Genomic DNA, 13977 nt, shown 5'->3' with positions numbered 1-13977 from the left:
TGTGTGCACGTGTGTCCATACATGCGAGTGTGTGTATTTGTGTTTATGTGGTGTGTGGGTATGATGTGAGTGTGTCTATGTGTGTGAGTGTGTGTATAGATCTATTTATATATACATGCTTACATATCTATAGATACATACAGAGTGATTACAACAAGTGATTAATTTGCAACAAGTGATTAGTAACTAAGCGTGCAGCCGGCTAGTACCTAACGCATTCTTTTTTTTAACGATTTCGTTCTACATTTTTTTAGAGATACTTTTTTATATTTTATTATTATCCTGCCGCTTTATGCCTCATCGTTTTTAACGAATTTTCTTTCGTGAATTTCAACGCTGTCGTTTTTAGACCTTTCTCAAAATATCATTATTTTATTTATTATCCCTTCGTTTATTTAATTATTCAAAGTCAACAAAAGCTGCTTGTCTTATGAGAAAGAATTCTTTTTTTTCGATAAATAGACGGGTAGTTTAAACGCTAATGGACTGACAGGTGGCCGTTTCTGAGTGGACAGACTGGCAACCGCCAGTCAGATCTCTTGATTTTTGATGACGTGGAGTCATATTACTATTTCTTTTGACGGGGATATATATTTCATTCTTTTACACTTTTTTGACCTTATAGCTTATTTTAATTTATAAATTTTCTCTCTCTCTCTCTCTCTCTCTCTCTTCTCTTTCTATCTCCTCTCTCTACTCTCTTTTATGCCCTCCCTTTCTTTTCTAAGGCTTACTTTCGACGTTTTGTGCGCTGCATTTCTGGAAAAAACCGTCTGGTTTATCGCTAATTCTCCTCGCTTAACACTAATCCTTTCCTTCTGAGAGCGTCGGATTAAAGCGAAATCGAGTTGTCTTAATCCGAAATTACAGTCCATACCATAAAGACTAGCAGGTAATCTGCTATAAACCCTCTTTTTTTTTCTGTGGTGGTTCAATGCTATGATTAATTAGGAACTTTGATATTCTTTTTCTTTGAGCTCAACAGGATTACGTTGAGATTTCTCACACGTATTATGCATTTGTGTGTATACATTCACGCGCATGAAATGCACACATAAGCATGCATGTGTATATAAGATTTTCTGTGTTAGATTAGGCTTATCATGGCATCATGCGTGTTAATTGGCTTATCTCACTGGCTCTTTTCTATTAATTATCTAAGGTTTTTATTTGATTTGGATCCTCGAAACAATCATGTATGATGGTATTAATATGTTTTTTATGGTGGATTTGAAATGCCCAAGCAGTCATGCATGTGAAACCAAAGTAAAGGTTTGTGTTTGTGCAGGTGTTATGTGCTGGAATTTCTTTCATTCATTTGATTACATTTCAAGCGATCTTCATTCTACTTCAATCCAATAGGGGCATCCATGTCTGTGGAAAAATCCAATAAAAATCATGAGGTACAGGCAGCTGCAAAGGCTGGCTTGCAAAGCGCCCACCATCTCTTGGAGATTCTATCAGAGCAGCAGCAACAACAGCCTTTGATGTCAAATGATTGCAGTCTATTAGTTGGCGAAAGCCTTTCATGCTTTCAAAAAATGGTTAGCTTATTGAGCAGGCGTGGCCATGCACGGGTCAGGCGGCGCCCTGGCAAGCCCAAGGATGCTCCATTCAATGGCTTTGACCATGGGTTACTGAGTAGCTCTTATCGTTGGCACATGGAGTCAAGCAGTATGCACGACTCTGCCTTCTTTGACTCATGCTCTTCTGACATGGGGCTTGCACATAACATAGGCCAGTATCTTCCGCACAGAAGCTCATCTACCGGGATGAGCAGTGGCAGCATGTCAGCGTTTATACAATACCGCAACCAGCTGCTTCGACGACAGACAAGGCAGGGCCAATATGCTGCAGATGTGCAGCATCGTACCACTCAGCCAGATCTCCTGTCCAAGGGTCCATGCCTCAAAACAGATAATTCACTCAGTTGCACACCGCATTCTTCAACAAAATCCTTTCTATCATCCCTTAGTATGGACAGTAGTGTCAGTAACAACAAGCAACTCATACTTCACCAATCGTTGAGCCAGCTACAAGAGTGCCTTACAGCTTCAAAGTGGAAATGCTCTGCTAAGGATGATGAAGCAGGAGGGAAATGTGGATTTGTTGGTAGATGCCATTGCTCTAAGAGAAGGTAAAGGGGTTTCAAGAAATCTCTCAAAATCCTGAGATATGTTGATGTTAGTACCATGCAATTCGGGATAGTCTTACTCACTGTTCTACACCCACTATTGGGCACTGATGACGTTAGTGGGGATGTCGTAGTATCTAGTCCATACTATGCATAATGGAGTTGATAGTTATATAGTCTTGTGGGTTGACTATGTGGGTTGACTACCATGAGTATATAACATGCACGTTCCTAAAAGGTGAATTTGGGCATGTTCTTGGATTCATCTAGGTATATATAGTCTTACTCATATGGACCGGGTTTAATGTGCATTGGATCTAGCATGTTCTCTCAGTGATGGACCCCAGATGTTGTGTGTACAAACCTGCATTGCAGGAGAGTATGCACGAGATACTTGTGGCATTTTAGGATTTTGTTTTACCGTCTTATCTGCATTATATGTGCACCCCCCCCTCCCCTCTTGCGCCCATATTGTTTCACCACTAATATGCACTCCTTTGTATCCCCAATGCCCAAGATGTTAAAGCATTGTTCTTTACACATGCATTTTTGCAGAAAGACAAGGGTGAGACGAATGATCAAAGTTCCTGCCATCAGCAGTAAGTTGTCTGACATCCCACCAGATGATTACTCATGGCGAAAATATGGGCAGAAGCCAATCAAAGGGTCTCCTCATCCGAGGTAATGTTTACATATGGTCAGTTGACATATCGATGTGACATGCCTATGATCTGAGTTCACGGAAAGCAACTAAGAAGACTTGATTTTCAGGGGCTATTACAAGTGTAGCAGCATGAGGGGGTGCCCTGCAAGAAAGCACATTGAGCGTTCATTAGATGATCCAACCATGCTGATTGTGACATATGAAGGGGATCACAACCACCCGCGCACCATTTCTGATGGTGTTTTCGATTGCCCATCCCTAGTAAAGTCTGGTTTACAAGTTTTGTAGCAATGGGAGGATTAAGAAATGTCTTAGGTGCTTACAAATGGGGTTCCTTTGACACGAACAGTCCTAGCTTGAACTACATTCTTTTATTCCATTTCAATGAATAGTTTCGTCTGCCAAATGTGGTAATGTAAGGGTGTGTAATCCATGGCGGCAATATTACCATCGACGGTCTCTGCAGTGTTACCACCTGTAGAGTTTTTTGTGCTCATCTTGAAAGTTCTTTACTATGTATTATGTTGTGTATGTGAAGACTCTATTCCCAATGAAACATGCATGACCTTTCCTAGCCTTCCCATCTTTTTGTTTGGGCCACCTTTGTAAACCGTCCTTACAGACCTCCAATTGGCCCCAGCCTTATCAGCCGTAAAGCCAAAAAAATTGGGTGCAGCCTCATTAGCCATAAAGCCAAAAAAATTGGGTGCTGGGGATTCCTTTTTTTCGACATCATCATTCAACATCCTCCATAGTAGAACTTTCACTTCTGTGTCCTCTGATGGTCATGAGCTGGTAAACACGGATAAATAGGCATTTTTCCTATTTGCAAAGGATTCAAAAGAACATGAGCAAGAGAGTGGGGAAAAGAGAGAAGAAAGATCACAAGTATTCTATTGCGAGGGGAATGATTTTGTATTGCTTAATTTCAAAATTGTCATATATAAAAGTGGCTAGTGTTCACACTTGGCTAGCCATAACTTAAAAATAGAGCCTAAGAAAGTATATACATGAAGTCTTAGAATTTCCCCACTTGATGGCGTTAAGCGTAGAGTAATGCCGCCTTACATATTCGAGCATCGTCTTAAAAAGATCGTTTGTCACAAAAATGTAATATGGCTACAAAAGTAGGGCATGCGAAGCGCTTTTACAAAAGTAGGACAGGTGAGACCATGTTAATCAAAGTGGCTAACAGACCTCCCCCCTTCCTAAAGATGATTGAAGTGATCGGCGAGGGAGCAATCCAGACTTGTGCTTTAGTCTTGGCATTGCGAGTTTTTGAATGGTCTTTTAGGTACCATGTTAACCTGAGTGGTTAACATACTCCCCTTCCTAAAGGCAACTGTGTCCATGTGACACCTCGCTTAGGTGGTGAGGATGCTATTGGTTCTGAATATGTGTGGATGGTCTATATGGTGTGTGTAAAGTTGTCTTACGAGGTTAAGTGGTTTGCAAGGGACCAATTGAGACTTGTGCTTTAGGCTTGACATGGTGAGTCTTTGAATGGTCTTTTAGGTAGCATGATTGGCGATGGGGCATGAGGTTACTACGGCGAGGTCATGCGTCTTGGCATAGTTTTTGTCGTGGAAGTTCTTCATACGAAGCCATATCTTGGTGGGTTGTAAGCCATGTGATTTTGTGATGGAGAGCTTTCGATGGAGAGGGTGGTGTTGGTAAGGTGGGTATAATCAAAGAAGAGGGCAACGCAGAGGGTAAGGATGTATATCTGAAGATCTAGAAGATTCTTACGCTTTTAAGGGGAATCCAGGTGATGGGTCATACCATAGACTAGGGTTGTGACCACAGTGACCTCCCCATCTAGAGGTTTACTTGGATGATTATCTTGATGAGACGAGGCTATTATGCAGGTGTTTGTTTATGTGAGTGCGTTCATACAAGTTGTGTCGCTGAAATGGTTAAGCTCTTAGTGAGAATGATACAGGTCACTTAGATGGTTGTCAAGATGATAAGGCTATAGAGTAGGTGTTTGTGTATGTGAATTCTATCGATGAAGTGGTAAGTTCTTAGTGAATGATGTGCTCTTAGTCACAATGATGTACATGTATGTAGGTGTTGTAGCCTGGCCATGTGGACTGATGGTGTGTCCATGTGTGTTTTTCTTCTCTAACTCTTCTGCTTTCTTTGACTCTTTTTTTGCTTTCTTCAACATTTTGTCTCTCGTCTCTTTTCTTGGGGAATCAAGGTTTGTAGCCATTTATATGGTAGTGATATATGGACGTAGGCTAATAATGGGCCGGGACACATTTTTCCTCTTTAAGGAAGTTTTTTTTTTCGTGAGCATGTAAACACGCTAGTTATTGCCACATATGCTATGGGTGACTTGGAGCTATGGCATGTCTGTTTTAGTTAAGCATATTGATTGGATCACCTAATATTGCCCGGTGTTGATTAGGAGGTCACACTCCAAAAAACATACGGTTTTGTAGCTTTAGATATGTTAGTTTTATTTTATTTTTTTGAATCTTGTTCGTATTGGAGTATTCTAGTTTATATTTAAAAAAAGAAAAACCTTGATTTCTTTCGTGATTTGCATGGTTTTGAAGCCCACAAGGCTTTGATCTTGTTGTATTAAGCTTAGAAATAGCTTAGCATTTATGATTAAGAGTGTAACCCACTTCGAAAACATAAGCTTTGACCTCTATTTAGTGTGGATTAGAGTGAGGAAGTTGATTTTTATTCATGCATTTTAGAAATTTTCATGCATTATTGAAACTGGTAGCTTAGAAGCATTTAAAATAAATCGAAGAAAATTAAAAGGCATTCAATCACCTTGAATTAAGATTAGGCACCCCCATCAAGTCCTAAAAAACTCAAAAACATCAAAAATTTGAGTCAAACCATCTCTCAGGATGTGAGTCTAGAGATGTGAAAAAAAGACGTGAGTCGTGAGGCTACACACGAGTCGTGAGTTTAGAGACATGAATGTAGAGGTGTGAGTCTACATATGTGAGCCTACAAATATGAGTCTAGAGGTAGGTAAACCTATCTTTCAGCAAAACTCTGGTGAAGGAGTGAGAGTAAGACCAGGAACCTGAAGGTTAAACCTTAATGTTCTCTCCCACAAAAAGTTCTCAAATCTTGTCGAATACCACAATGTTCCAAACTTTTTGTTGTTGATCATCTTGAGCTGGGTTTGCCCCAACAAATGGGCCGTGACCAAGTAGAATAATAACCAGATTAATATTATAGCCGGGACATCTCTCTTTTGTATAGTACCATTGGGGATGAGCATTCTATAAAACACTTGGAAAGCAAACAACAAGCAAGCAAGAGTGTAAGAAGGAGTCCGATCTTCTCAAGGAGCCAATTATGGAAGCTTCTTCACCATGGAACCTTGTTTCAGATCCTCTCCCTGCTTCAGACAAGAACCTCTCCATTTGGATGAGGACCATGAAACATGAGAAAATGTAAAGAGTCAATGATGAGACAGGGACTACCTCAATCCCAAGGTTCCACAAGAGCAATCATATAATGTGTCCTTAGTCATGCCTCAAAGCAGCCTGAAGCTAGATAGACATAGGACAAATGATATTAGAGACCACACATCCCACAATCCCATGGGGGAAACCCTCAGATAGAATTCCTCCCAAAATAGTAGCAATACACAATAGTACTCGATGACTTTGCCAACGGACTCCGAGAGGCCCAAAATGAGAGCTATGAGTTGTATGAGCAATATGATTCATATAGATATCCAGAATAGCCTCCATACTTAAAGCCATGGTGCAACAAAGAGTGAGAGACTTCAATAACATGTTATGCGAGCCCACCTCTTTAATGTTTCCATTGCAAGAGATCGTATTGTGTTGCAGAGCGTTCTTATAAAGCCATTGCACCACTAAGTACTCGAACTCGCTTTAAGCTACAGTTCCCTATATATTTGTCTAGCCTTGGTTGACACATGGGCTAGTCACAATGTTTTATCATGAGAGATGTTGACCTCATTAGGCCATTCACCCCTCACACCATCTGTAGCTACCATCTTTATGTCAAACTATTCCCAATCTATGAGCCATTGGTTGTTTTGAAGTAGTGTTTTAAATTTGAACTAAACCTCCATAAGTTTTATGTGACCCCCATTAGGAACACCCCCGTAGGAACAATGAATGAGACAATCATCCTTGGAAGGGGATGTGTTGCAGCCCATTGATCATGTAGTTAGTTTGTGGCAAAGAAGAACCACGACACCACACTTGAGCTCCCTAGTAGGGAATGGTTACCATACCCTTGGTGGTGGAGTGAACAACCCAAACCCTTCAATATCACAAGCCTCGTCTTCCAAATTCATGCGATCACCTCAGGTTACCCCTAACACTCAACAATCCTCTCACCTTGACGCATCCAGCACCCCCTCAAACTATTATAGAGATCCAAAATCTCACCCCAGTAGTGGAGATGAAGACCACCTCCTAAATGTCAGCCTTAGCAATCCTTCAGGGGGTTCACTAAAAGAAGGATTCAGTCATCAACCGTTAGCTAGAAGAATCCTACCCCATGAGAAAAAATATGTCGAGTAGCACCCAAGCAAAAGAGTTTTACCCATAACTTTGGATCCCCATCAAGGTGTTAAAAGCTCAAGGATTCTACAAGGGAAACCTTTCCATTTGGGTTCTAAAAACCTTATGGTCCACACCACTATCTCTTAAATCAAAGGCCAAAGAGAGTCAAGCGGTAGCCCCAATTCGAGCCACCAGTACCCAATGTTCTATCGGGTCCCAACAACCAAGCTATTAGAATCAGAAGGCTTCTATGAACGAAATCCCTAAACTTGGATTCTAAGGTGGAAAGAACCTATGGCACAATCCTCTATAGACATGCCCATCAAATATGGAGTGGTGACCTATGGTGGCTATGCCTCCCGACACCACCCCCAAAACCTTCAAGGCAGTCAAAAGAGTTCGTGTGGACGCCAATCAGCAAGAGGCGATACCTACTCCATGTGAGGTGGCCCTACTTATAGTTCCATCCCTGCCACCCATGGTGCCAAACCATGGGTCGACACCACCTTCAAGGTAGTCAAAAGAGTTCGTGTGGACACCAATCAGCAAGAGGCGATACCTACTCCATGTGAGGTGGCCCTACCTAGTTTCATCCCTGCCACACCCATGGTGCTAAACCTCTAAGAGAGCCACGCGCACACTTTCGTGGCATTACCAAACAACCCCAAGGCTCAAGGGGATCACCATGGTTCCACAGCACTACGTGTCAGCAAAGCTGGCGAGATAGTGGAATCAAAGGTTTCGTTGTGGATAGCGGTTCTCCACCTTGCTCAGTAAAGCTTGCAAGGTAAGTCAAAAATCTATACATATGTAATGTAGCACATTGTACTGCATGACAATGATTGAGAACTTAAATTTTAAATTTTAAAAAAAAACCAAAACAATCGCATGTGCAAACTCTCTAGACACAAACACTTGCACAACACACATACATAAACCACACATGCCTACGCATGCACAATCCTTCTCTATACTTGCACAACACTCACACTTCAACACACAACATAAGACACCATCACGTCCATACTTGCTCAACATTCACACTCATACAACACTCACCCTTAAAACGCACGCCCACATGTGCACAACACACATACACAAACCACACATGCCTACGCATGCACAATCCTTCTCTATACTTGCACAACACTCACACTTCAACACACAACCCCCTCTATCTATCCACACATAAGACACCACCACGTCCATACTTGCTCAACATTCACACTCATACAACACTCACCCTTAAAACGCACGCCCACATGTGCACACCCTCCTCTATCTATGCACACATAAGATACTGGCACGTCACACACACACACACACACACACACACACACACACACACACACACGACTCTTCAAAAATAAACTCCTCCACACCCTTTTTGAAAACCCCCCTCTACTTTTTTATTTAATAAATTACATATTAAATTTCACCCCCTTTTTAAAATCCCCCTACTTTTTTATTTAAATAAAATTACTTAAAAACTCTCCCAACTTTATTTTTAATTATATATATATGTATATTTATATACCCCCTCAAATTATGCATTCTTACACACACACACACACACACACACACACACACACACACACACATGTATATTTATGTATGTATATGTGTGTGTGTATATATATATATACAAACATATACATATGTATTTGTATGTATACACACACACACACACACACACACACACACACACACACACACACACACACACACACATAGATATACATACATACATACATACATACATATATATATATATATATATATATATATATATATATATATATATATATATATATATATATATATATATTGAGAACATAGGCCCGTTGGACCACATGGGAGCCCAAGCCTAGGCTCGCCGTCAAATAGGAAATAAAAAATAACCACAAAGTTGACAAAGTCCTCAGAACAATTAATAACCCCATCGATGGGGTAAGTGCACACCCAACCTTTCCAACAGCACCAAATTCCCTTCCTTCTAGTGCTTGCCTTTAAGCAACACCCACCTTCACCCCTCCTCCCCATGAATAGGTTTGTGAGGTAACTTTCTCAACCCTCTTTTATCTCCCAACAACTGAGTGGGTAGAGTGGCTCACCATTGAGTGGATAGAGTAGGTACAATTGGGTTTTCTTTACAGATATACCCGACATGTGGATAGTCTAAGGCATATACCCGAAAAGTCCAAGTACGGCTAACTTGACAATATAATAAACCACACCTCGAGAAACTATATGCATAGCCGTAGATTCTAATCTACCCACAAACCATGCATTCTTGGCATGTATAGTGCATAGGTCTCATTCCAAAATCACAAGCGGCCTGCCCCAATCTTTTCCCACCTCATCACATTTCGGCCTTTCTTCTAACATAGCCCCCCTCTTATTCATTGAGCCTTGTTTTTGCTACATTCAACCCTCTTCCCACATTGCACTTCACATAAATTGACTATGCACGTACTAAAACTAAGAACTTAATCCTCACACACAAGGAACATCAAGAGCAAGAAACATGGCTAACAACACCATTTCCACCTCATCCCCACTTTGATTGGAAACCAATAGGCGGCTTATGGATCAGACATGTCTTAATGCAAGATCATTATTAATGAGGATCTACTTAGAAGAGTGGGCCACACCACCACCACCACCAACCTCAAATAAGGTACACAATAGAAGTTAGCATCCTCTCGGCCAAGCCTCTCGGGCCAAATACACTTGAAAGACAAAGTTCATGGTGGTTCCTTGAGAAAATAATTGAAATTGTGAGACCACCAACCACATAATGTGGTCATTAGGGCTTTATAGTACTACAAACTATGCATGCACCACCATACCCTTGCCATCAACATATTTCCAAGTGCATCTTTGGATTGGCAAAATCTTGGTCCATGGTACAACTTCCCTAGATTCCCTTGAACGATGCACGCATACAGGGTTATTCTACGTGAAAAAATGCCAAAGAAAGTAGGGAGTTGGAGTTTCTTCACCACGTCTGGACCTGTCTACTACTTTCCTTTTATTTAGGGACTCAAAGGCTGGTAGAAAACCCTTGTCAAACTCAAAGAGGGGTGCTACAAAAGCTTCATGATCTTAAAACCAAGATGACAAATAAATGTCAAAGAAAGCAGAAACAAGAGTTATAGAAATCAAGGAATGGGAGTTTTCACATGAAGGAGATCACACAGGCATGCCTTCTTCAGCCCTCATAGCTCATGCATGACACCCTCATAGCTCATTCATAAGGACTTTGTACTTTATAAGTAGATGTTACAGGCACTCATGATAGCTAGCACCACACATGCAGCAAGCTTCATCATGCTAGCCATCTAGGTACATATGTTGATGGAGGGAGCCATAATTTATGATATGACCCATCACCTATATCCTCTTTGAATCTACATATGTTGATCGATGGAGCCATGATTTATGATATGACCCATCACCTATATCCTCTTTGAATCTACACAAACCTCCAATGATCTTCAAAATAAACAACTCTTTCCCAGTCTCCACTCGATTACCTTCGCCATCACAGCAAGGACCTCACCCCACCACAATGCAACAAGCAATGAAGCACCCCAGTATCTAGTTTCACCACCATGAGGTTTGAGAATTCTACCTTGTTGTGCCAAAACCATTCAGGACCACCTCGGCCATTGCTAATCAAATGAAGATGGTCTTGAATCTGCAAGTAAGCCATGGGTCCATATGGGCCTAACCAACTCACAAACCCAAAGAGAGGAGGCCTTGCATCAAGCATTTTGTCTCTCACATTACACCACATGCAGCCTCGACATGCTTCCTAACTCAACGACCAACCAAACCCTTAACAGGCCAAACCATGTGGATTAGTCTCTACTCATGACTCCATCATCTAGACCTCATATGATTGTGTTCTATTGGATTCTTGCTTGTGCTAGTAAATGGATGCTTACTTGAATAGATTTGATCATACGCTTCCCCCACTCATTAGCTTCTTCTCCATCTTCCTCTCTTGTGAGAGAGAATCATTGCAAAGTCCATTCTCTTCTTACCTACCACTAGGCAAAGATAGCTCTTCCTTCTGCAACCATTTTATATGGTAGTGATCTATGGACATTGGAATAATGCATCAGGGCACTTTTTCCCTCCTTCGGAGGTTTTTTTCCCTAAGCATGTGTACACACTCTTATGAGTGAATGTGTAAGTGACCTTGTCATGATCTTATCATGTCACTTCCCTTGTACTTCACTCATTCTCCTCAATATACTTTGAGTGTTGTTCTTCTCAGTATCTTTGCTTACTTGCTGCTTATAATGTACTTCACTCATTCTCATCAATATACTTTGAGTGTTATGCTTTTTAGTATCTCTGCTTACTTGTTGTATTTGTACTTGACTCATTCTCATCAATATACTTTGAGTGTTATACTTATCAATATCTCTCCTTACTTGCTATGTTTGTGTGTGTTGCTACCTTTATCTCCACTCCAACAATTAGTATTAGATCAGGTTCTCTTGGCACTTCTTGCCTTCATCATTTGTTGTCATCATCACCTCCTCGTCGAGCTACTCTTCTAATTGACTCATATTGATCTATCCGCTTAGATGGAGAAGGTAGACCCTCTAATGTGTTGTTAACAAAGCTAGCAATAGTTGTTAACTAAGTTAACACTGAGTTAACAACATTTTTAAGTATTTGGGCCATATCGAACACATTTAAGGTCTTTTTGCATGCTGTAAGTTTTTGGTAGACATCCCAAGCGAGTGTCAACTCACATTGTGTTTGTTTGATTTTAGGTTTTTTGTAATGCACCAGTATAAATTTTGTGTGCAAACATTGTGTGTATTTGCCATAAGTATTACAGGGCCATCATTCATCACCCCACTACTTCTCTGCATCGTCGTCCACATCATCATCACATCTTTGAGCTCATCATCAACAACTTTGTCTCAGCATTGTCATCATTGCAATCAACTTTTGCATCCTTGCCAGTAACATTTCTACACTCTACACTGTGTCATTTTTCATACACTTTCTAGGTCTCTTCTTCATCAGTGATCTACTTGTAGCCATCTCGATTATATTCTATGGGCATTCACAATACTTGTAGTTTGTTGGGATATTTACATTTTGTATTAGCAAAGGTCCATAATTTATAAGTTAAAAATTGCATGCAATGATGTATTTAGGATGCTATCCACTGCTTAACTAGACAAACTACACTTTGTGGTCCTATATGATGTGTCATGTATTAGTTGCATGAAAGGGATTTGGAATGTTGTTATTGGCATTGAGGCACACCTTATCTTGGTATAGTGCAAGATAGTACAAGTACTTTGGATGGTGATACTAGTCTAGATATAACTATGGCAGCTGCCTCCACACCTCTCATAGGCAAAACAAACCAAGTGGGTTGGTATGGATGCACAAGCGCATGCATTGGTGGGTGGCACTTTTTTGTGAAAAGGAGCATTAATTCTAATATTTTCTCATGTACAACTACTAAGCGATAGGCTTGGTATACGCTTGTTGTTGTGCTTTATACTAGGTGTGTAATGAGGCATGTGTGGCCTACTTGCATAAGTAGTTAGAGTCTAAGCATATGAATACGGAAGACTCATCAACAAATATGCTTGTTGCTATGCGTTACTAGGTGTGTATAATGAGGCATGTGTGTCCTACTTGCATATGCACTTAGTCTAAGAATATGAAAAAGGGAGACTCATTAATAAATACGCTTGTTGATGTGTGTGTAAAGTGGCATGTGTGGCCTACTTGCGCAAGTAGTTAGACTCTAAGCATATGAATAAGGGAGACTCATCAATAAATAAGTGTCTCATAAGGCTCAAAGATCTTAGACATTATGTTGCATGTATTGATGAGGCCTATCCAAATAATTCATTGACGTATACGATTCTCATAGCTTTACCAGATTCATACTAGGGGTTTTCTTGCATCCACACTTTGGCTTATGAGGAAGGATTATCCCAATGCCCTTATGTTTGGTGAGTTAGTTACACTTACGAGAAGAGAAATCATAATAAAATCGAGCTGTTATGCTTGTGTAGGAGATCAAGAATTTGCTATCAGTCAAAAAAGAAAAGGCAAAGCCTTGCCTTAGAGACGGCTACATGAAAGGTAGAAATTAGACCATGCAAAGCCTTCCCTTAGAGACGGCTACATGAAAGGTAGAAATTAGACCATGCAAAGCCTTTCCTTAGAGACGGCTACATGAAAGGTAGAAATTAGACCATGCAAAGCCTTCTCTTATAGGCAGCTACACATTGAAAGGTAGAAATCAGCCTAGTATTTTGGGGCAAGGGTTTCGATAAGCCTAAGAAGAAAGGAAAATGCAACCATTGTTGAAAGCCTAGCCATTATACCAATGAATGCAGAAAGATGTTGGAGAAGGAGAAGAAGAAAGAGCCAAGCATGGATGTGGCTATGCATCAATAACTAAGTGCAAAAAAGAAGGAGTCAACAAACTATGTATAGGATGATTGGGAATTCATTGCACTACGGTTATCACTTTTTTATCCAGGATGTATGCATATCACTGTGATATATTAGCATGTCTGGTATTACTAGTAAGCACATTACTTCTCTCAGCAAGTCTACTCCTAGTCACATGATACGAGAATATAAATGCATACTTGGTT

The 13977-nt window shown here is 40.6% G+C and overlaps 1 protein-coding gene across 1 annotated transcript; it reads left to right on the top strand.

Moving 5' to 3' along the window:
• The first annotated feature begins 732 nt into the window (after nt 1–732).
• LOC147605006 (putative WRKY transcription factor 39) lies at nt 733–3248 on the top strand. The gene is made up of 4 exons (XM_086794166.1): nt 733–892; nt 1289–2137; nt 2690–2815; nt 2906–3248. Exons 2-4 carry the CDS (start codon nt 1371–1373, stop codon nt 3084–3086), a joined length of 1074 nt encoding a protein of 357 aa, XP_086650292.1. The 5' UTR covers nt 733–892; nt 1289–1370; the 3' UTR covers nt 3087–3248.
• Nucleotides 3249–13977: the final 10729 nt, after the last annotated feature.

Source organism: Cibotium barometz, chromosome 60, assembly GCF_041138505.1.
Source record: "Cibotium barometz isolate CiBa-2024 chromosome 60, ASM4113850v1, whole genome shotgun sequence".
Classification (NCBI taxonomy): domain Eukaryota; kingdom Viridiplantae; phylum Streptophyta; class Polypodiopsida; order Cyatheales; family Cibotiaceae; genus Cibotium; species Cibotium barometz.
This window is presented reverse-complemented; position numbering and strand designations above follow the sequence as displayed.